The 24,607-nt window shown below is 36.2% G+C and overlaps 2 protein-coding genes across 2 annotated transcripts; both read right to left on the minus strand.

The window, feature by feature from the left end:
• Positions 1-266: 266 nt before the first annotated feature.
• On the minus strand, positions 267-13,794 carry LOC145231799 (cytosolic phospholipase A2-like). Its single transcript, XM_080096363.1, has 19 exons — positions 13,697-13,794; positions 12,290-12,371; positions 11,841-11,986; positions 11,130-11,243; positions 10,632-10,672; positions 10,405-10,555; positions 9,907-10,043; positions 9,441-9,575; positions 8,560-8,650; positions 8,250-8,364; positions 7,560-7,784; positions 6,900-6,943; positions 6,244-6,353; positions 5,115-5,239; positions 4,613-4,699; positions 4,258-4,370; positions 3,282-3,486; positions 2,466-2,611; positions 267-529 (listed from the first exon to the last, which is right to left on the minus strand). The coding sequence occupies exons 1-19, from the start codon at positions 13,709-13,711 to the stop codon at positions 452-454; spliced, it is 2,160 nt and encodes a 719-aa protein (XP_079952489.1). The 5' UTR covers positions 13,712-13,794; the 3' UTR covers positions 267-451.
• A 5,019-nt stretch (positions 13,795-18,813) lies between these two features.
• LOC145205506 (plasmanylethanolamine desaturase 1-like) lies at positions 18,814-23,996 on the minus strand. The gene is made up of 5 exons (XM_080078252.1): positions 23,809-23,996; positions 23,470-23,589; positions 23,004-23,240; positions 22,360-22,552; positions 18,814-21,091 (listed from the first exon to the last, which is right to left on the minus strand). The coding sequence occupies exons 1-5, from the start codon at positions 23,933-23,935 to the stop codon at positions 20,953-20,955; spliced, it is 816 nt and encodes a 271-aa protein (XP_079934378.1). The 5' UTR covers positions 23,936-23,996; the 3' UTR covers positions 18,814-20,952.
• Positions 23,997-24,607: the final 611 nt, after the last annotated feature.

Here is a 24,607-nt window from a genome sequence, read left to right on the forward strand (position 1 = left end):
AACCGGAATCGAAAACCAGAAATTTTGACCCGATTTTCGGAAAAACCCTAAGGCTGTATCCTTTCCCTTTTTACGGTTATAGGGGGTCAAAATATCGATGAAAAGGTTTTCGGTGGGTTTTCCGGAATATTCCAGTTTCAAACTGGCCCTGGTCGGCTCCTACCGAACCTCCCAACCGGTTTCAAACTGGTTAGAGATAGTTTCTACCTCATATCGAACTGAACCGTTTTTTTACAAATGATGTTTATTTTACTTGTTTTTATTTGTTTGCTACATATCCATTGTCGCCATATTTTTGTCATATTTTTTTATAAGTTGCATTTCTAAAGCTAATATACTAGTTTATATGAACTATACATATGTAACTTGATGCGTTTGGGTTATATGTTCATCACATTAGTTACAATACAGTTTTACTTTCAGAAAAACAATAACAAATGCATTAATCTGTTCATGATTTCTGTGCTTTCATTGCTTCCTCTCTCTGCATCTTGCGCTCTACAGCCATTTTGATGTGATGCTTGATGTACTGAAAAATAAACAACAAACTGATAAAATAGCTAAGATTGGCGCAAATTTATTACTGGAATCAGCGTTCATTTTCATTCAGACTAGCAATCATGTCGTTGCTACAAATGTCGTAGGAAGCTATATATGTAGAAATTCTTTAGAATTTTTCTTAATTCATTATGACGCGTTTAATTAAATAAACTTACCGAAATAGGAAGTAATATCGGACAAAATTGTGTAAAATACCGATAACTGGCGTGGCGAATACATATAAAAATGCATATAGACCGCGATATGGGAAATGGGAGCTAAAACATTTAAGGTTAGGTACTAAGTTTTGTTATTTGTTGATTAGAAAGTATCACCCCAGCTTACACAACCCTAACTGTCAGCAGTTTCAGTTTTTTTTTTAATGTTTTAATTACGTATACAACTTTTTTACAAAGCTAGGTTGTAAAAGCTAGGTTGAAAAATCAAACTAGTTTTTCGAAGTTGACTCTTTAAGGTTTTTTTCCAAACGCCAGGTAAAAGTAGTCAAGCGCTAAATTAGTACCTGCTGTCACATAGTTTGCATTCTGGCAAACATGAATGCACCAAAGTTGTAAGGGGGCTTGAATTGGGGGCACAAACTCGACCCAAACACGATTGTTTAAAAATATCGCGAATTAGGCCCGAAAGTTGATGAAACTGCGACATAGTTATTATTAAAACAAATGGTCGAAACCTGTACCCGGCCAGAAAAGCTTGGTCCGTGTTACAGCTCTTGGAGAAACTGGTAATGGAGGTTTAAGATTTAGCCTAGCAGGTAAAACCATGCTTAAACTTAGGTTGTTTGTTTTTTCAACCATACTTAAGCTTAAGTTCATTGTGTTTTCCAACCATACTTAAGCATAAGTTCATTGTGTTTTTCAACCATACTTAAGCATAAGTCCATTGTGTTTTCCAGCCATACTTAAGCATAAGTTCATTGTGTTTTCCAACCATACTTAAGCATACGTTCATTGTGTTTTCCAACCATACTTAAGCATACGTTCATTGTGTTTTCCAACCATACTTTAACTTAAGTCCATTGTGTTTTCCAACCATACTTAAGCATAAGTTCATTGTGTTTTCCAACCATACTTAAGCATAAGTTCATTGTGTTTTCCAACCATACTTAAGCATAAGTTCATTGTGTTTTCCAACCATACTTAAGCATAAGTTCATTGTGTTTTCCAACCATACTTAAGCATAAGTCCATTGTGTTTTCCAACCATACTTAAGCATAAGTTCATTGCGTTTTCCAACCATACTTAAGCATAAGTTCATTGTGTTTTCCAACCATACTTTAACTTAAGTCCATTGTGTTTTCCAACCATACTTAAGCATAAGTTCATTGTGTTTTCCAACCATACTTAAAGTTAAGTCCATTGTGTTTTCCAACCATACTTAAGCATAAGTTCATTGTGTTTTCCAACCATACTTAAGCATAAGTTCATTGTGTTTTCCAACCATACTTAAGCATAAGTTCATTGTGTTTTCCAACCAAGCATAAGTTCATTGTGTTTTCCAACCATACTTAAACTTAAGTCCATTGTGTTTTCCAACCATACTTAAGCATAAGTCCATTGTGTTTTCCAACCATACTTAAACTTAAGTCCATTGTGTTTTCCAACCATACTTAAGCATAAGTCCATTGTGTTTTCCAACCATACTTAAGCATAAGTTCATTGTGTTTTCCAACCATACTTAAGCTTAAGTCCATTGTTTTTTCCAACCATACTTAAACCTAAGTCGTTTTTTAACCACACTTAAACTTCGATTATATTAATTGCACGATTCAAAGCAGAGTAGCTCGATTGGCGTGATCCAAACAAACGTAAAGCCCCTACTACTGCTAAAAAACTATAATCATACTTTAATTCGTTATTATTGTTGCATATTTAAAACAAATTAGGATAACCACATTGACTTACAGGCATACACGATGTGACGTTGTGATACATCAACTCGTGAAGTTGCTGGAAATGGAGTTCGCTGTATTTCAACTCAGAAGTTCCGTAATTAGTTCCACTGCTAAACACCGGGAAGTCATTGAAAGGTCGTCCCTTGTTCATTGATTCTAAGCGAGCAAAAGTTACAAATAGTTGTATGGTTCTACACTACAGGTTATTAGGACATTCAAATTGGTTTAACAACCAGTTAAATTTCAAACAGTGTAGTGTCTGTAACGTTGTCGGTTTGTCCACAGTAATATGCTGGTTTGTTGGAAGCTTGATTCTTAGTGGTTAGTGAAACCGAAGGTGCTATACTCAAACTCGACGACTAACCATTGTAAATAATTGTATCATGCGCATTGTTAGCATCTAAATCAGCACGGAATATAGTAAATGAAAATATTCCCTACTGAAAACTGATCAACTAACGGTATATCCTAATTTTTTTATCCAGACAAAAAGCAGGGGTCGCTGGCATGTTGGTGAATTTTAGCACAATATAGTTGTTGTTGTTTGGTGATATGATGTCAAAACTGGGTTGAAAAAATTATTTAAAGAATAAATCTAGATTTTGCAAAGTTTTCTATTTGCGAACTTAACTGAGGTAATGCTGTTTAATAAGAAAAACTCAATAATGTTGCTCGTACTACTAAGCCATCTTACTCCCGAACTTGGGTCATTTTAATCTCGTTTACAACATATTATCACTTAAAAGCAAAACTTATAAGCAGCTACTTCAAGAGTTTGTCATCTGGATATTTCAATGTAAACTATAATCAATAATCTATCCTTTACCATCAAATGGAATCTTGGGCTCATAATTCATGATGTTCTTGAAGCTTTTGTTGCACAGGGTGAACCACAGAATAGTAGGACAGTCGTCACCGTTACCCTCAAAAGCCAAGAACTCTGCAGGACGTTCGTGAACCAGCCGCCTTATTTGGATGTCTGGAAAAGGTAGGCCGTTTTCAGAAGCGTGCACTGCCGACTGGATAATTGGCTGGTAAAGAAAAAACGGTTTAAAAACTTCAAATACAAGTTTCGTGTAACATGGATGTTCGCATATTTCGAAATAACTTTGAGGTATAAATGATTTCTAACGTGGTGAGGCTTGAACTAATCGACATCGGTTAATCCGCATCTTTGCCAAATGCGGAACATTTTTGGGCCTAAACGGGTGCGGATTAACTTGTTTCATAAATGTGACGTACGGTCATGTAACCGGGTGCAAACGACAATAATGACATTAGAGGTTCACAACTTTGCGTTATAAAATCGGGTTTTTTATCTTAGTGAAAAAATACCGACAGCTTTAAATAAAACTTTTGGTCCACAAAACAATTGCGTTAAATGCGTTAAAATAGCAAATCCTATATTGCACCAACGCAAATAGTATAATTTTTGTAAAATTACATTACTAATACAGAGGGCATACTAGAATTTTTTCTTCGTAAGCTACATCGCAGATGCTTCTAAAGTTTAGTAAGGCTACGGGACATAGTTTTGGAGCAATTCAGCCCGCTTTAACAGGGGTTTGTTGGTTTAAACTTAAAAACGTAAATCTTCTCCCCAGGAAAAAAATGTTTTTTATTTTATTCCATATTAGTTAGTTCAAGTCATTGGACGCTAAAAATACAAACATTAAGAGTGTTTAAAAAAAATATTCTCGGGCACAGATTTTACACTCAAATTTCGGACATGTCCGTGACATTTAGGATGTCTGTTAAGCTCAAGAATAGAATAAAGTTAAACGTTTAACATTATAACTTACCATGTAATCAAAATTTTTATCACTGTCGTATCCGTTCGAATCAAACACGATGATAAGATCGGAAAATCTTGGCTTTCGGAGAAAAGCTTCCACGTTCACATTCTGCACAATTCCTACACAGAAAACGTACCACAAAAACAACAAAATGTGCAAGGCGTATTTTTGAAAGCTCTATTTACACAAACACATCCTAAAAACAAAAAAATGAAAAAAAAAATAAAAAAAAATAATGAAGCACATTAATCTAGTAGATCTAGTAGATTATTGCAGAAATAGTGTGTTTTAAACGACAGTCAAGAGTTCCAGACACAACTTTAAATGTTGTTTTTTAGCAATTATCTTTTATGTTGTATACCTGCATCACATACACTCAAATGTTTCCTATCGTTTTCAATGTTCTGATTTTCTCTGTGTTCCACTTCATTAACAATTTTCTGAAAGTCTGAACACAAAAAACTTTATTTAATACAATCGTAAGTCGTATATGTAGTGTGTGTATGTGTGTGTCATATTTTGTTTTACAAAAACTTACAAAAAACCTAAAAGAAAAATTTTAATGAAAGCCCAGTCCAAAGGGCTATTTGGTTTACAGAGACTATATATAAGCTATGGCTGCCAGGCATAATATCATGTTTATAGAGCTCTTCCGGCAAATGTATTTATATTCCGACGTTTTGACGTCCTTTACAGGTCGTCTTCATCAGGGTAAATAACACTGAATGCGCGTATAGTACAGTGCACGTTAACAAGGAAAAAAAGAATAAAACGCTTGCGTTGGAATAAAAATACATTTGCCAGAAGAGCTATATAAACTTGTTACAGAGACTGCTTTGTGAGAAGAGAAATGACAGCTATACCTGGATCCTCTTTATCGTTTGCCGGTTCATTGTATACAGGTAACAAGTCTTCTTCAACATTGTGATTGAAATTGTTCACTTCGGAAGTGCGATCGATAAGATATGTACGATCAGTCAAAAACTCTCTGCAAAACAAAAAAGCTGCTAGAGTTTAAGAATTAAGTATGTGCAACCCGACTTTTAAAATACCTTTAGTTACTAATACACGAAGAGAACGTTATTAAGGAATTTTACACAAAAGTACTTAAGCTATTTGATTTAATGTCTGATTTTTATGGCATTGTTTTATTGACAACCTAAAATCACACAAACCAAATAAAATTACCAAGTATGCGATAGTTTTTAAAATTATTGAAAAAAAGACTGTATTTTGCATGAGACAAATTTAAGCATCAACTTCAACCATCAATGTCATTTCAAATGTTTAATACGTCACTTAAATATACTATTTAGTTTCTTTTGAAGTGTCCCTTTCAAACAGCGAGATCGTTCCAAATGGAAACGCAAGCTCGAAATAACTAACTAACCATTATGCATTTCAATGCAGAAACCTGTTAATTGCAAATCGCTTGATTGAAAAATCCAGTTAATGGGGCCTGTTTTGTGAATTACAGTCCGTTGTCTATCATTTGTTTTAAAGATTGGCAATCCGCTCAGTCGGTTTCGTCTACACTGCTCATGCTAGTTAAGCTACTAAAACTTAATCGATGATTACAACATCAAGACATTTTAGACAACAAAATTTTTAGAAAAGTTTGTGGGCTGTGACCTTGCCATTTTTGAATTCATTTTTTTAAATCATTCAGTACAAGGGTCTGCAACTTTTTTACACTGCGAACCGTTTTTAATCTAAAATTTTATCGCAAACCGGCCTTCGGAAAAAATATGTTCAGGCAGTAAAACTTATCACAGCTCTTATAAAGTTTTATCACAGCTCTACAATGTATCACAGTTATGTATCTGGACTTTCTAACGCAGCTTTATGCCAAGATTCATTAAGCCATTTAAACTGAAAATATATACGCTAACGCACTCACGAACCGGCACTGGGCCACGGTCCGTTGGTTGCCGACCACTGTTTTAGTGAAACATTTCCAATTAAGTAAATGTCGTTGCACAACAAACTAACTTGACGGTGCGAACGATGCCCTTTGTTTCAGGGAGGATCCTTGGTAACATTTCACGAACATCTTGCATTCCCACCCCCAACCTAGGCTCGATTTGGCGACTTTCCTCAGCCTAAAGCGCATGTAAAAAAGTTTATTTTCACAAAACCAAACAACGAACAGATTAATGTGATAAATTAATTTATTACCAAAAAAACTGCTTTAGCCAAATTACTCTTTTTTAATGCTATATCTGGCCTTTATTTAAAAAAATCGAAACTGACCTTTATTTAAAAAAATCAAAATGAGACACTATTAAAGAATATCTGCCACTAAAGCATTTGGGATATTTTTAATAAATTCTGCTTAAATGGAGATACTTGAATAGAAAACTCCCTCCAAATCAGGTCATTTAGCTTAAATCCAGTAAAAAATCGAGTTACCGTTGTATCTATATTAAAACAATGCTAGAATTGACTCACTTTGAAAAACACATTGCTAGGTTTTACCCCCTAAACACTTTTCTAAAATCAAGTTATTGCCAACAAAACCTCTTCCTAAATGAAGTCGTATGGGTGTTACAAATGTTTACTAAGTACTCAATACTGTTCTACCCGTTTTAGAATATTAACATTTGTCGTTCATGCAACTAGGAATTATTTAAAGTATGTTAACTTACCAAGGTGAAAGGATAAGGCGGGAACGGTTCACTCTTCAGTTCGTCTAAAAAAAATAAACATCCAACGTACAAAGTGTGAAAAATAAACCATGGACACCATAGCATGCATGTAGTGCCCCAATATTGCGTTTCTGTAGACTTAATTTCATGACTTTATCGTTATGTCTGAGATGGGATGTAAAAAACACCTGTTTTTATTTATTTTTTTAATCTAAATTCTCAAAATAATGAATTTTTTAAAGGAAGATTCATTTGGAACACTTTAACGTTATTATTGGTTTAGCAACGTTTAGTAAATATTTCGTCAAATTGTTGCTCTTGTATCACTTAAATTAACCATTTATTACAGTACAATCGGATTGTACACAATAATGGCCAAACATTCCCTGCCAACGATTGTGTTTGACGTCATAAACAAGGCACTACCCAAACTGGTTGCAGTTTCGGCGCGTTTTCTTGCATTTTCGCCAGCACGCTTGTTTAAAAGCAAAATTGTCCCTGATTTTCCTCATATTTACAATATTTTGTACGATACCGCTACAAACTAACCAAAATATCCACGGTGGCCGCCACCGTGCATTACAAACCCAAGGTGGCGGCCCAACCCCGCCACCGCCTACTCGGCGCCTATTGATAAAACCATGATAAACTTGGACTTACTAAGCATTTTAATGAGCTGTGGATCAGCCTCAGAGCCAGAGCGTATCATAGAATTCAGCAATATAGAGAAAGCACAGCCGCAACTTCCTATGTAATAGTGAAGGGGAAATTCGGGGCATTCCCTTGTGACGACGCCTTCGTCCCAGTGTGATCCGAAGTGTTTTGTTGCGATGTTGACACCGAACCTCGGCATAGAGATCTCGTGTGGTGTGTTTTCGATGTGAACTACAATTATACAGAGCTGTATACGCAAACAGAAGCAAAACAGATTTTGAATTTACATTTGAGCAGGGGGGTTAAAAGTTCCTTAAATAGGTCAACATTTGAGCCTTTAAATTTCTGGAAACAAGATTTGGTGAATTCTATAATTTGCGAAACGGCTAGGACTAGCCGGGACGATTTATGTGTTAGCACATGCTTAACGACTGAGAGTTTTATTGATAGTTTTTGGCGAATAAAGTAAAAATATAAAAACGTAAACAATTGTATGTAAAGATAAACAGAGGTGATAAGGTAAAATAATATATAAGCCAGGTAATATAAGTGTCATAATGATATAGATAGCAATAGGTAATATATAGATATGATAAAGTTATTAGTATATTTTTTGTATGACTTCAGTATAGCTTGTTTTTTTGACGTTCGTTCCAGATTCTGAATAAGAAAAAGCAAACACCGACAAAATTTTACCATGATACTCGTCGCTTCTAACGTCCCCTTTGTAGTGCGCAGAAGTGAGTAACGGGTACGGGACTTCCCCATCAGCAACCGAGGCCCGGATTTGCGACATCGAGTGGTTGATTTTCTGCACCAAAAAAGCTGTTTATATTGAGGTTTTTACTTAACCCTAATCTCAATAATCCCAGTCAGCCCAGTCAGTCCAGCCAGCCCAGTCAGCCCAGTCAGCCCAGTGAGCCCAGTGAGCCCAGTCAGGCTTTAAATCGACCCCGTATATTAATTTGCATATTTTGACGCCCATGACGTCACAAGTGGCACCTACGTCATCGAGTAGGTTTTTCCCGACCGAGTAGCCAAAACGGTCCACCATTCCACAAGGTTGATCAAAATTCTCCCTCAATGAACACAATTCCCTGCAATTCAACAGTATTAACAACAAATATAAAAGTATCAAAGATTGTGTACGATGGCATGCATTGTGGTGATTTATTTTATTAATGTAAAGGTACACAAATATAACTATTGTTGAAACTTGGTGAATATATTTATACTGGGAGCCCTGAAGTTTCTGTATAACGCCTTTAATGGGCCTGGCGTTCTATGGTTTGTTTAAATTACCATATAATTTACTGTTTCGTTTGGCAGAAGTATTTATTCAGCAGTGTGTTTGGCCTAGACTAGGGTTATCAGACATCCGGAATTTCGCGGACATGTCCGGAATTCAGACTTAAAATCTGTGTCCAGAAATAATTTGAAAACTTTGAATTTCCGGAATTTTAAGGCCATGTAGCTTACAGTAATTTTCAATTTTTTTTTAGGACTAAAATGTTTGCATTATAACATTATGTGCGATGCACCTTGCCGCGTATACTCATGCGACTACGCGCCTAGAAAAGCTAACAATACTCTGTTAAAAGGGCCGGATCTCAACTTATTTAGAAATATTTTTTCTGTGATTGTAAAGATATTTTATGGAGAAAAAAACACTTTTGGATTGATAACGTGTAACAACCTGTAATACAATGCATTGTAACTGAACTTTGGTGTCGCCAAAGATAGGTATTTAACCGTCCAAACTTTCGCCCACGCAGATATGGTGAGCCTAGCTAAGACCTTGAGTACTTGGAAAAATTCCAAAATTCCAGCACTATAATTTTTTTTAAAAGTGATATTTAACAAAGACCGACAAATTCCGTTTCCTACTTCCATTTGCTGTCTAAAAGGGTGCCCGATGCAGTCCAGTAGACACTGTTTTCCATCTGACGTTGCAGCCACTTGTGATATTCGTCCTGGGTTTCGTTCCTTACTCCATCTTGTGCGTAGGCGCTACACAGATACCTGGAGATATCACAAATCGATTATTAATCAACAGCATTGGCAGTAGGCGATAGACTTTGTAAAAAAGAAAGAAAAATGTAATGTAAGCATACCGATAAAATCAGTCACAAATAAATTAAACAAATCAAAAAATAGAAAAGTTTGCGTGGTAACGGAGAAGTAAAGAAAGAAATTAAAAGCAGAAAGCAAAACAAGGTAGAGACGGGAAGAAAAAGTAAAGAGGCACCCAAAACTCTGCCAGCGAAACGAAAAACTGGTGCAAACAATTGAAGGTAGAGAGAGTAAGTGCATGAAAAGGAAGGTATTAAAAAAATGTACTAGTAATGTATACCAGGACGATCCTGACAGTCCGGCTGTGTATGTCAAAGTATCCAATACACCAGCGTCTTTGAGAGCGGCCATTCCTCCACTCATACCTACTATGGCTCTGTAGCCACCACCAGATCCAACTACTGATATTACTGGAGTCTGTCAAGCACAAATTAAAAAAATCTTTATTACATCGAGGTACTACAGTGCACAGGATCATGGCACAATTATTTTTTACTCTTTGTATACGACTAAGAAAACAGAACTTTTGAATGCGACACTGTTCACTTGTAAATGAAATTATTTAGTAACATTTCCATAAATACAATCTGATGTGTTCTGTGATTTAAACGCGTACAGTTTCCAATTTCTACCAACCCTGAGGAGTAGGTATTACCACCATGAAAACCAGCGAGTTTTAAAAGTCAAGAAGTATGTGTTCATTTTGCTTTCATGGTAAATATACCCTTAACCTAATTTCAATTCGTCTGTTTACCAGTTAACACGCATGCTGCTTTACCTGTTCAAGAGTAAAATCCGGCTTTGGTCGAAAATCGTCCACGTCAGCTATAACAGCTTCAATTGCATCTTTCACTATAGGCATTCTCCGTTTCCTAAACTCTTTTTCCTCCTCGCAAATGTCCGTAGACAAACGAAAGTCAGGTTTATCTCTGAAGTAACACCGTGCGCAGCATTGTACTATGTGTGTGTGTGTGTAATGATGAAGGGCACAAAAGAAATACTTACTGAACATGCTTCAAGAACTCAACAAATAATTCGCCGTCATTCTGTAAAACGTAAACAAGTTAGTGGTTATAGGTGAGTTCAAAATTACTTAGCGGGCCAAATTTCTCCTTGTGTGCTTTTTCCGTCCCGGCGTGATTAACGAGGCAACATAACATCGATAAACATGGGCTATCTACTTTTGAATTACATTTTCTGTTTGATTACTCATGTGCATCTACTGTAAGCAGTGGTGGGATTCAAATTTTTTTCTTCCGGTTCTATCACAAAAGTCATATTTTTCAGCCGGTCCTGTTACAAAAAGTCCATTGACATTTACCAGTAATGCTAACCGGTTTGCTGATCTAAAAAATCCGTGAGACTGTTCTACAAAACCGGTGCGAACCAGCTACATCCCACCACTGACTGTAAGGTTAAAAGAAGCTACACACAGTGCTTGGACGTATAAAGTCTCATTATAGCCGCAGGTGATAAGGTTTAGTTTAAAAGAAGTTTTCTTACCTTTCCAATAGAAAATGTTTTTGGCAAAACGTTTTTAGGTATAAGACTTGAGGCATCAAACTTGAAAGTTTCAAGCGTTCCATCATAGATATGACCTTGGTCCATAACTGAAATCTAACAAGAAGAACTTTTAAGACTAAAACACATTTCTGTAGCATCATAGCAGAGGTCGGCAACCATTTAAACGCTGCGTGCCAATTCACTAATTATTTCAAAACAGTAATTACTTGCGAATTTTAGTGTAACGGTGTGTTGGTCCCAAGTGTTTCAAATGCTAATTAGAAAGTAGCCAGGTTTGTAAACTCGGTTTCAAGACCAATAAATATTAACAAACTGAAAAGAAGCCGTCCATTGTTAGAATTATATGAACAAGTACTTGACTGAAAGTTATACTCGAGAAATACTAAAATACCTTTATACAGTTGAAAAGGGTTGCCGCCCTCTAAAGTATAACCAACGCACCAAGTATGACAGCAAAAGATTCTGATTAAACTGTAAACTTTCACTTTAAACTTGTGTTACATCCAATTAACCCTATGTTTTTAAAGAACAGCATCATGATGCTTTGCATGATTTCACTAACAACGCAAAAATGCAACTTAAAATGCTCTACAAAACTAAGGTGAACTATAGGAATTTTATAAGCCATAAATCTAATAAAGCGGCAAGGCAAAAACTAAAAAAAAACATCTAGCTAACTAATAGCTTTACCTCCACCGTCATTGTGTCATTCAACAAGTGATCCGGAACAACAAATCGAAACGTCTCATTCACAACTACAGAAGCCCCGTGTTTCACTAATGTCGAATATTTCTGTTTCTTTTCCAGCCAAGGACAGTTGACGACAACATAGGGTTCTGAAAACATTTTAAACTGTTGTTTTTACCTGTGTTTGGTTTTACTCTGTCAATACATTGTAAACTACATGACATTGACACCACTTTACAGTTTTGCATTCAAGAACAAATTAAAATATGCAAACAAGTCACGGTTTTAAAAATCCTAACTAGGAATAAACAAGCCAGTATTTGTTGTGAACATAACGTTTTTGACAGCACAATTAATTTATGTGTGTTGGTAGAACACTGTATGCACGGATCTGTTGGTAAGTTTTGGGTAGGAAAATGCGTCTTTGAAAGTATTCCGTAATCAACACTTACTTTCTCCGCTGAACCATCCAAACTTCAAATCCTTGAGTTCAACTATCTTTACACTCAAGACCGTCCTCCGTTTCCAATCACCCTGAGAGAAATAATTTAAGTAAGTTTCAATGAAAATTGTGCGCAAGCTCGGACAATTCAGCCAAGTTCCTGACAATGTAATGAGATGATAATTGTGGAATCACGGTTTGACTTACAGAACACATTAAGCCGGATTGACTACAAGCTAAACATATATTAGGTAGTTGATTTGTTTGTTGTTTGTTTCATTTTATCGTTAGTAAACTTCTGAATGCGTTAGGCTTCGAGTAAGACCACCGTCGCGCTGTTTGGTTGGTTGGTTGGTGACTTTAATTTAGTTCAACTCATCGTGTTTAGGTTGAGTGGAGTTTATTTCGCTTCGTAAAAAAAACATAGAGACACAATCGCACTGAAAAATCACCAAACCGGAAATATCTGCGCAACAGCGTAGGGTACAATTGGTAGATAAACCCGCTAAAACTACACCGTACTATAAGTTTGGCGCATTTGTGTGTAAACACTATTAGGGAGAAAACGTTGGTGGGATTAGTCGAGAGGGGCCTAAAAATTAACTACACGTGTTACGGAAAGAGGGTAGGGTTGGGGTTTAAACAATCATGCTCAAATTTCATGCTTAGGGAATGGCTGAGACAGATTAGAACCCAAATCTTTCTGACACAAGACTGATGCGCTAACTACTTGGCTATCGACGATAGTTACAAATTTTGTCAGCGGTTTTGGTATCGTTTGGACATTATTTTACCGCCTTTCCAGTGTTTCGTAATAAGTAATGCAAAAAGCATGTAGATGTAGCTTAAAAAATCATATATAAGTCATCGTGGCGATAATTTAGTGAGAGGCGCAAACGTTAAATGCCATATAGCACAGACCCAATCGGGTATGATATATCCCACTTGAAAAAATTTTGAAAAAAAATCAACAATTTTTTGACAACCTACATAATGCATCACTTTGAGAAACAAACATGTTTTTGTCGTGGAACGAAGACGATTCAGAGTTGTAAGTCGGGCTGGGTTCGGGCTTAGGTTTCTTAAAAAAAACGGGCGTGATTCGGGCCTGCCTTTACACTCTATGTCAGTATTTTTTGAATAGCTAAGTTGCCAGTTGCTTGACCTGATCTAATGTCCTAAAACGCCTTGTTCAAGACCAATTGTCTCTCTGTTTGTTGTCACGGTCTTTTCTGAGGCGTTAATGAATAAGCCTGTCATTTAAACTTTCGGGCCTAAACGGGCTGCTCAAAAACGACCCAGAGACAAATGTTTTCGGACCTTCAACGAACTGGGATCAGTGATTTTTTACCCTTGGGTTCAGTGTCATTCAAACATGACAGCAGTACGTAGTTTCAAATAAAAAACTATGTTGCACCTGTACTTCTGTCATCCTGGTTAAAGATGCTTTCCAACAGCCCAAAAAGTCTGTTCACAAATTATCCTCATAGAAAAGGAAACAAAATTTACTCTAAAGCAATAAAGTACGGTAGTGCAACTATACTGTGCTCTCTTTTACTCAACAGTACAAGAACGCAGAGAACGGCTGGTTCTAAATGCGACAGACAACAGTCGTTTGTTCGTGCTCTTACGATGTTTATAGTTAAGTACCAAAAACAACATGATTGCAAAAAAAGTGACAAATAAGCTACTAACTGAGTTTTAAAAAGGGGAATACATCACCAATTATTGAGCATGTTGTTAAATTGGCAGGTTTACCTCGTATGCCGCTTTTTTACGTTATAGAATGAGGTAATTAACACCATAACTTTAGACAAAAACATGTTGTGTTTTACATGAGCTGGATGCTTTTTTTATAAACTGTGGCTACCTCAACAACAATATCCAGACCTAAAAGCTTTTCTGTTTACATTCCGGGAATTAGTTTTTACCGCCTTACGTGTATCATGTTGTAGCAAAAACACGTTAATCTAACAAATGTATCTCTGCAAAGTCTCCCCGGGGCTAAGCACGACTAAAGAGGCAGTAAAATTCGCACCCGGTCATGGTGTATTCAACTGAACCGGCTTAATTTTAGCACACACACGAAGGTAGCCTTTCCAAAATAGGTGATTCGTATCAATTTCATCAGGGCATATCAAATTGAAAAGTCTGAATAGAACTCGAGGCTTACATAAGGTATGTCACAGTCCAGAGCTGCAATCCGCCATCGGGGTATTTGAAAAGGCTTTACGTAACAATGGCTCATATGGCATTAAATTTGGCGCGAAAATCATCTTTCACCAGTCTCACAATACAATGTAACCAAACGGGTATGATATATCTGATTTGGGACGAAACATATTTTGTCAAACAAACTACTATCGGGTCTTCATCGAACCAGGGTTTAGTGATTGTCCACCCTGGGATAACTAAAGGGTTAACTTATACATGAGCAGCAGTCCGTAGCTTTCAATGAAAAACAAACATTGCACCTGTAGATATTAAACATCCATAAGATTTTGGGGCGTTTGCAAGTTTTGTTTTTGTAGGATGACAGTTTTTTTTAAAAAATACATGACAGCAGTACGTAGTTTTTATGAAAAAATATATTGCACCTGTATGTCTGTCATCTTGTAATGGAATATGCTTTTCAACAGCCAAAAAACCTGTTCAAAAATTATTTTCAAAGAAAGAAAGGTAACAAAATTTAGCTGGGGCCCCTAGGCTAGTCACCACTTGCTTAAGCACGATTGCGTAGTGTAGCTACATTGTCCTCTTTTTTACTAAACACAAGGACTCGCCGAACGGCTGATACTAAAAGCGACAGACAACAGTCGGTTGTTCAGGCTTGTTGTTCCTACAATGTTCATAGTTAAGTACCTGTTCACAACATGATTACAAAATACTCTACTGAAGTCCAAATAGTTTCTAGTGACAAATAGGCTATTATATTGAGTTATTTAGTTTAAAGTGGGATACATCACCAACCATTAAGTTATTTGGCAGGGTCACCTGGCATGTCGATTTTTAGGTTATAAAGTACAAATATCAGCAAAACTATAAACAAAAAAAATGTTGTTACATACATGCGCCAGAAGCTTTCTCGATAAACTATAGCTACCTGAACAATAATGGAGACATAACAGTACAACTTCTCTGCTTAAATTTCAGCAATCAGGTTTTAAACCCAATCTACCTCCTTACATGTACCTCGCTTTCAGCAAAAGCACCGTTAAATTTAACAGACTATATTCTCTGCAAAACGTTTTCAAAGTTTCCCCAAGACTGCGTACGACTGAAAAAAGGCTGTGGAATACTTTGAAGCACCCGATCATGGTTTATTCAACTGAACCGGCTTAATTTAAGTACACACACGAAGGTAGCCTTTCCAAAGGAGGTGATTCGTATCAATTTCACCAGGACATATCAAATTGTTTTGTCTGAATAGAATTCGAGGTAATATACAATACCTACAGTCCACCCACTCTTTCAAAGCAACAGTTGTTTCACAAAATATATCGGCAAAAGGTTAAAGCAACTAAAAAGTTTGAATTGACTAAAAGCATGATGGTTTATAACAGGTACGTCGCGGTCCAGCGGTTTGCAGTCCGTCAACGGGGTATTTGAAAAGGCTTGACGTAACAATGGCTCATATGGCATTGAATTTGGCGCGAAAATCTTTTTTCATCAGTCTCACAGTTCAAACAAAAAGGTGGTGAAACTTTGACAGGTTGGACTGAGCCTAAACTGAAATATTTCGATACCAAGTCGACCAATATTTTTGAAAAGAGCTAATTAAGGTATTTTATAGTGTAGCCTTCTCAGTCGCTGTAATTTCACCAAACCTGCTTGACTGTTCTACATGTATATATTACTTGACTTGTCCAATATTAGTTTACCCTGCGCATTTGTGTTCGCTGGACAAGGTATGTGACTTCCAGGAGCAACACAAAGCTTTGAGAAAGCACCGTCCTTGGTTTTAGGGCATGTTGAATGGCCTATCATGACACCCCACGCACGCAGCATGTTATTAGGACTTATTAGGTAAAAGTGACAAGCAGTAAATGTACTTTTTTTCAGAAGAACGTATTGGTTAAAGTTCACTGCCAAGTTCATTTGTCATATGCAGGAAATTTAGACATAGGCTTTGAACTGTTCGACACCAAGTTTAGAATTATTAAATGGCGTAGTGAAGCAAGAACCCGCATTCGGGACCACAAAGGCGAAAATAATGTGCACCTCGGTTCTAGGCCTTCACCAAAGGTTCTTTTTTTAGACAAAGATACTTTTTTGAGCGCGACCCAAATCTGAACTTTATGTGCATCTTACGACCCAAGCCTCAAACAACAAAAAATGTATTTTTTTCCTTGTACGAATACTAACTCATCCTTGAACGCTAACTGTTACATCTCCAAGTTCAGTTTCGCATGATTACCTTGTCCTATTATTTCCCGTGCAATGACGTTACAATCACCATGTGCATAACAGTAAAATTGGTAGGCTATTGTCTGTAAACGGTAATGGTTGGTTTCATAGGCGCCGAGTAGGTGTTGGCGGGGTGGCGCCGCCACCTTGGGTTTTTAAAGCACGGTGGTGGCCACCGTGGATATTTTGGTTTGTTTGTAGCGGTAACGTACGAAATATAGTCAAATCTGAAGAAAATTGGGAACAATTTTGCTTTTAAATAAACGTGCTGGCGATACAGCCACAAAACGTGGCTCAAAAATGCAACCGGGTTTGGTTAGTGCTTTGTTTATGACGTCAAACGCACGATTGTCTGCCAGTGAATGTTGGGCCATTGTTGTGTAGAGTGCAAATGTGTTAAATGGCCAAACTTGACGTAACATTTTTTGAACGTTGCTAAGCCAATGATAAACGTTACAGCAACGTGTTGCAATTGCGAATTAAACGCTATTTCTATGGAAAGTTTATTTCTTGTGGTTAGATGCATTAGTGACGTCATATTTTATGTCCGCCACCTTGCATTTTTGTAAAACTCGGCGCCTATGGTTGGTTTATTTTACTGTACAACGTGGTTGAGTGAGGCTGTACTTGGCTATGGCTATACTCTGCCATCAAAACTTTCAGAAAACCACTTATGATGCAATACTCCAAGTTACTGAGATGATGCAATAATTCAGTCATGAATTAAAAATACTTTAAAAATGAAATGAAAAACGTTCGTTTGGGCAGAACTGAATCACCATAGCGCGACCCATTTTTTGACCCTGCGCGACCCATGTTTGGGTCGCGACCCATACTTTGAGAACCACTGCCCTACAGCTTAACCTGTAGTTGTTGTCACAAATCTTGTTTCTGAGAGACTTGATGCTTTATGTTTTACTGGTTGCCGGTGCGGTTTATGATGCACGATGCAGCCACGTGTATTTCGTGTTTTGCGCCTTGTAAGCCAATAAAACGTACCAGTTCAAAACATGTCCATCAGCCTAGAACAAAACTGCACCTTTTGTCTAGGTCAGCGGTTCCCAAACTGGGGTCCGCGGACCTTTAGGGGTCCGTGAAGCAATTTTGCGGGGTCCGCGAAAAGGTTGACGTGCCTCTAGAGTCTTATTTTGCGTCAATTTGTGTCACTGAATAGGTTTAAATCAAAGTACAATTAGAGATCCACTGCCTCCATTACTATACAATAGATAGCCTTTATTGCATAACAACTATCAAGAATGCAATTGTTTGCGCACTATCATAATGTTTTCTGTCTTGTCTGTGATGTCACAAACCGTCTTTGGATCGTTGTTATGTGTAATTTTGCATACCTAATAAGCTAAAATTCTGTAAATCAACTTTCGTATTGCTAAAATACACCTTCAGGCTATAATGGCAAAGTGACCGTTTTGAAAAAAACAATGAAAAAGTTTGAAAACCACTAAGTTTGAAAGTTGTTACATTAAAAAGAATCGTGACTGCACTAGTGTACTATAAGAAACAATGGTTTTGCATTTTTCCTGTAGCATTCTTTGATTTTTGTAGGGCCGCGAAATATCAAAATAATTGCAAAGGGTCCACCAGGCAAAATTTTTAGAAAAGTTTGGGAACCGCTGGTCTAGGTGATAGTAATGCTATTTTACCAAAATGGATTAATTAGGTTGGTAACATGTAACAATACGCTGTGTAACGCAAGTTTGGTGTAGGCCAGTGGTTCCCAACCTGTGGGTCACGCCCCAAACTGGGGTCGACCAAGGCTCGGTTCCCAACTTGAAAATACAGTAAATTTTAATTCAGAATCTACTAATTTTTGACCGTGGGGTCACCGCAACTTGGCAAACGTTGTCAAAGCGTCACAGCACCAGAAAGGTTGGGAGCCCCTGGTGCAGGCAAATATATTTATTAAAATCTTTGGTAATTTTGCTCATACAGATAGGTGAACCCTAGTCTGGATGGCACAACAAATCAGGTTTATCGCATACCCAATTTATGTAAGCTTTAGTATGCTATAAACAAGCTTATTGTTTACAACCCTATGCAACTAAACAGAATATATGAACTGGTATGCATTTAGTCAGATTCACCAGTTATTACTAAAGTACAAAAATATTCAGTGAAAACTGATATAACTTTATTTGATATCAACTTGAAGTTTTTAATCTGCGGAACTAAAAAGCACTAGGAGTTCGGAAGCCAAGCGAACACTGCACACAAATGTATGAAATGTCAACAAAAAGTCGCCAGCATAATGTAAATACATTTGAATGATTTGCTCAATAGTACAAGCAATTACAATTCTACGACCATTCAAAAGCATCACAAAATAAAACACTGAAAAAGTTTAGTACACATCGACTTTGTCAGAATGCTTCTTTTTATGCACAATTTATGCGTAAACCATTGATCACAGGATTGAAGTTTTACATTTACATGAAAACCTGAAAATACTTTACTAAAATAAGCTGTACATACCAAAGTTGTGCAAACAAAGCGTGCCCTTTTTTTGCCACAGGCAAAAAAATGTACAAATTTGCCCAAAAAGATTCATTGACTGTATAATCAAGAATATGCTGTTGATTTTTATAGCATATTTTCCTTACTATAGGTAATTAGGTAGCAAAAAAAACATGCGTAAACAAAGTGACGAAAATGCCACTTTTTTGTACATTTTGAAGCCAGTTTACAAACAAATGGCATGCAGTCAAATACAAGTAAAGATATTTTTAAGGGTTTTTAAGTCAACATTGTGACAATCTTGCCTTCGTTTTCCTATTCATAAAATACTAAAAACATTCATGTCCCACTAACAAAACAAATTTAGTACAAACAGTTTCACACAATGGTTACACTGGCATGGGAGTTTTTTAACCAACCATCATATTTACAGAAGATTGCATACTATATACTTTATTTATGAATGTTTTGTGTTAAACTTCACCAAAAAAGATTTTTTGCAAGAAATATTTTGGCAAAATGGAAAGAAACTTCAAGTGACACCTGACACCAAAGTTAAGTTGTAGTTAATAACCAAAACTTACATAGTTTTTGGTATACAAGTATACAAATAAATTCTTGAAAGCAAACTAAAGTGGTGAAGTACATGTAAAAAATAAAAACAAAGGATTTATATTTCAAAGCGATAAATTGTTCATTAGAGTTTAAAATAGAAGAATTTATACGCCTCAAAACCAGGTTCACACCTGGCTTGTGCAACGCATTTTACACAATAGTTCCTCCCCCCCTATTGAAAAAAACGCTAATATGACTAAATGTAGCATACTATGAGAAACAAAAACCAAACTAAAATTTGAACCAGGAATCTGCATATGCTTCTGCATAAATTTTATGAGGACCATCAATAAGGGTCAGTGGCACCCCTGTTCAGTAAGATCACCCCAAGACCATTACTGTGCCGCACTAAACCCTCCCGTTTGAAACCAATGATTAACCATAGAGAAACAACTTTGTTGTTTTAGCAAATACTGTTTCATTAATACTAAAAGCACTACATTTCATCACAATAAATTAACTATAAGCAGTGAGATTACCTTTTGGACCACTGTGATATGCAGCAACTAATTACGTATTTTTTTACATAGTATTCCGTATTTAATGGCTGGGAAAACACGTAATTTATCAATCAACTCTACAGTACTACTTGCAAAGTGGAAGAACAAAAGTATATGTGTTCTAATGAATTTTATGGAACTAGAATGAAACAAGGTACAATATTAAGTTGGCAACTGCATAAGCATTTTTTGTATGTAGCTTGGTACAGAACCAATATAGGTATCGGTGCAGTTTATGTTCACATCCCTACTGTTTTGCCTTAGAGAAGCTGTTTGTAAATACAAATTTTCATCAATAACAACAAAATTATAAAGAAAAATATTCTTCTATGTCATGAAATGGCTGCAAAGTGTTTTCAATGATCTATTTGAGTCCACAAATTGTGGGCTGGAGAAACACTGCCATAGGAAGTCAGGTTAACCAGCATTTAGGAGTTTCCACAAATATACAAAGCTTACTAATGTAACAACATGATCCAGCTTTTGACTTGGTGCGATGGCAAAACCGGGTGTTGTTCTTCTGTTTGACTGGGTGATATAATTTTACACAAAGAAGAATTAGGAAAATCCAACTTTTACACACCTTAGTTTAAACATAATAGTTTTGGATAGATCTACATACAAGTGCCTTTCATGCAGCAGTAACTTAAAATTCACACAAGTGAAATTCAGATATTCTTTAGGAAACTTTTGCCCATTTCAGGTCGTCTGAACGGGGCTTTATACCCGTTATCCGTTCGATAAGCCATTCCAGTCCCACCCAAAAACGTAGCTTTTCCAGTGGATAATTCAGCCAACCCGTGGTAATGCAAAAGTACCTAAAAATAAAATGGATAATGTTCAATATACGGAAAATATTCAAGGATAATTATGCATACAAGTGAGAGATCTGACTTAACATATCATGTGTAGCGAGGTTAAACAAACCTGTACTACAATGCTTTTTTCGGTTACTTTACATACGTCATAGTGTAGCATTTCCACTTTCCATGTATTAAAAACAACTCATGACTATGACAAATGTAAAGTAGGTTTTTGAAAACTTTTTTACATGTACCAAGCAAAACATTTTGGAATGAAACTTATTATTGTAATCTACACGCAACAAAAGCAAATGATTTTGTTTGATTTAAGAATATCAATCTGCAAAACGATTTCTACATGACACTGTCACTGATATGTATATGTGCAGTGTTGTAGCCCTTTGCATTAGCAACATAACAAACATATCAGTCCATCACACCACTAGAGCGTACTTTGACCCTAAAGAGAGCAAATAACACTTTAAGCTGGTATTTGCACATACTTGGACCTTAGCACATCAAATATTGTATGTACATCTCAAGTGGAGATTGCACTGCTAGATGAAACTGTGCACAAATCATATCGTATATCACCATAGCATATATTTAATATGCTAAATAATATATACAGCTACATTCCTAAAAGATTGAATTCTAAAGCTCATTCAACATATTTCTGCAACACTTTTGGTATGTATACATACATGTAAAGATTACAAAACAGTTTTAAGTACAGTCGACCTCAGTTAATCTGCACCTGTTTGGACCAAAACATTTGTCCGGATTAGGTGAAGATCTGGATTATCCGATGTCAACTAGTTCAAGCCTTACCACATAGCAATTTACAAATCATTTGTACCTCAAGTTTTGTCTGAACTAGGCGAAGATCCAGATTAACTAAATCTGGTTTAACCAAGGTTTACTGTATTTTTTCCTTTGATTAAAACAGAAATCCAAAAACTAATAAAACTTATACAGTGCTGTTAACCTTTAAACTAATAACATAACAATTTTTTCGAACCGAGGGATCAAACGGGGTCAAAATTCACATGGACCATCTTTAGACCAATATCTGTAATGTGTGTAAATTTGAAAAAGTTTGAACCATTCTTTCTTGACCAAAACGTGGGAACAAATCCGCGTTAGACGGGGAAAAAATATAGACAAAAACAATATGTGTCACCTTCAGGGAAGGGTGCCTATAATAAAACTTATACAGTGCTGTCAACCTTTAAACTAAAAACATACCAACTTTTTCTCATGAACAATGTTTGCTATCTTACGTTTCATGTGGGGCTATGTGGTGTATCCGATGGTGCTGCTTGGGCAAAATAATGTGGTAGTCTTGCAGAACGGTAACAATCCATGGTAAACCAGAATATGTGTGTGACCACTTGTGTATTTGATTTGTCAAGCAGATGAATAAGGCAAGTGAAAATGTGTAAGCTTGGAACGCATAATTTGACTGAATTTCATCTAAAAATATAAAAGAAAAGTATTAGGCATATGTAACACTTTTATCCAAACAAAATTTGGTTTAAAGGGGGTGATTTCTGATGGAACAAAGCGTAAACACAAAGTAGCCAATTGTAGAAAATGTTTCTGTTAAATGACACTTCAGCACTTATATATATATAGTATATAGTTAAATAGTAACAAAAAACTTTTAAGCCAGTGATTTCAAAACTGCATGGCGCTTGCTATATATGAAATACTGGTATATAAAGATATTAATTTACTAAACACATCTACCAAAAATGCTGAAATGAACAAGGAACCCAAGCTTCTAGCACTGTAGTGTAATATTTAACAAAGCCTTTAACTCAGTGTCCACCAAACACCATTCCATGACCAGCACTGATCTACGTGAAACTTTTTACATCAAAAGTACAATCAAGCCATTCAAATATTAACAATTAAAACTAACCTAAAGTTTGTGTGCTAAATCGCAGGACACTGACAGCAATAGGAATTATCACCAGCATAAAGTTGTCACCATTCGTTTCCACCATATCATGTCTTGTAATGGCTGTTGGGTCAATGTGGTGTTCACGGAATGGTCGGATAAACGCTTTTCCAAGCACTGGAATCTCTATAGAACCCCAGCTATCTGCTGCCCAATGTACAAAGCCTGATGCAAAGTCAGCGGTGATGATACCAGCAACTGAAAAACAACTAAGTGTAACACTTTTTGAATACAAATTTAAACCAAAAAGCCATGCCTCATCAACCTTTTCGATGCCACAATTAAGCATTAACAACACAAGTACTGAACTAGTTATTTACAGCAAATTTTGTCCTACTTTTAGTGAACAATTCGTAGTCACAAAACAACATATAATTTCAGTATTTACACAGTGACTGTTAGGTTAAATACATGAAATTACACTTACACATAGCAGGTATTATGTAGGTAAGGTTAGACAGTTGGAAATATCGAATCAAAAGAATACTATGAATTGTCATGACAACAACACAAAGAAACACAGAGATTTGTTCCTGTAGTCTTTTCTCTAAAAAGCACAATATAGAAGTCTGTTGAAAACAAAAATCTTTAATAACAAAGTCTATATATACTTGTTAATAAAGCAGAGAATTATACAGAAAATGTTAAGGAAACTTATTTTCTACCTTTAATTTCAAATTGTAAAATATTTGATGGGTTAATTAACAATAGAAATGCTATGAACTGTTAACAATAGAAAACATGGAATATTTTTTGTTTGACTTACCTGGTGAATATAGTTGTGATAGAATTTTTGCTCCATTTTTTGATGGTGGTTTTGGTTTATCCGCAATAGTTTCATTTAACTTTATTTCCGGACTAAGACCATTTTTTACTTGTTGCGTTGGAGGCATTGTTTAGTATTTTAAACAACACTTATATTGGATTCTATTTGGTTCTGGTGGCAAAATATATATTTGATTCAATTTAACAATATTACAATATGTGTGTTGTTACTAGTCACAACAAGAGTAATAAATACAATGGAAAAACTGTCTTTCTAGTGTAAAAAAACAGGGCAATAAAACACAAATATTTTGAGGAATTTAAATATAAATAAAACAAATAAAATACACAACTATAGCTTATGTATAGTTAAATACTGTCACGAAGTAGTTCAGTTATAGTTATACAGTACCAGTAGACTACAACATATTTTATTAACCACTGCAAATCAAACCCGTAAAAATCTCTATTTCCCCTGCCTTTCATAAAGCTACTTAACCCCGCCCAATCTGTCCTTTTCATGCAAGCCTATTTAGCCTACGCATTCTAAAGAAATGTCAATCAAATATCTGCCGGATGGCATATGCAGTCACGCAGAACCCTGACCTTGAACACGTTTTATTCCTTATTTATTTGTTCTCCCAATGGCATGGCACTTTACAACGGATTAATGTCTGTTGCTAACATCGCCCCGTGTTATGAGACAATAATTAAATATCAAACAAACGGAAGTGTCTTTCTCTCGTTTTTGCCAAAGAAAAAAAGGCAAATCACTGCGAGTTGCAGCCTGGTCTGAGTGG

The sequence above is a fragment of the Phallusia mammillata genome, chromosome 1 (genome assembly GCF_965637545.1).
Source record: "Phallusia mammillata chromosome 1, kaPhaMamm4.hap1.1, whole genome shotgun sequence".
NCBI classification, from domain to species: Eukaryota; Metazoa; Chordata; class Ascidiacea; order Phlebobranchia; family Ascidiidae; genus Phallusia; species Phallusia mammillata.

Coding starts and splice junctions, on each gene's coding strand:
- LOC145231799 (XM_080096363.1), bottom strand. Junction 4,371..4,612: donor TTTGAGTGTATGTGATGCAG/GTATACAACATA, acceptor TTTTCTGTGTAG/GAATTGTGCAGAATGTGAAC. Junction 530..2,465: donor ACGTCACATCGTGTATGCCT/GTAAGTCAATGT, acceptor TTTATTTTTCAG/TACATCAAGCATCACATCAA.
- LOC145205506 (XM_080078252.1), bottom strand. CDS start 23,935: ATGCCTCCAACGCAACAAGTAAAAAATGGTCTTAGTCCGGAAATAAAG. Junction 23,590..23,808: donor ATCACAACTATATTCACCAG/GTAAGTCAAACA, acceptor TGTGCTTTTTAG/AGAAAAGACTACAGGAACAA. Junction 23,241..23,469: donor CTACATAATACCTGCTATGT/GTAAGTGTAATT, acceptor GTTGTTTTTCAG/TTGCTGGTATCATCACCGCT.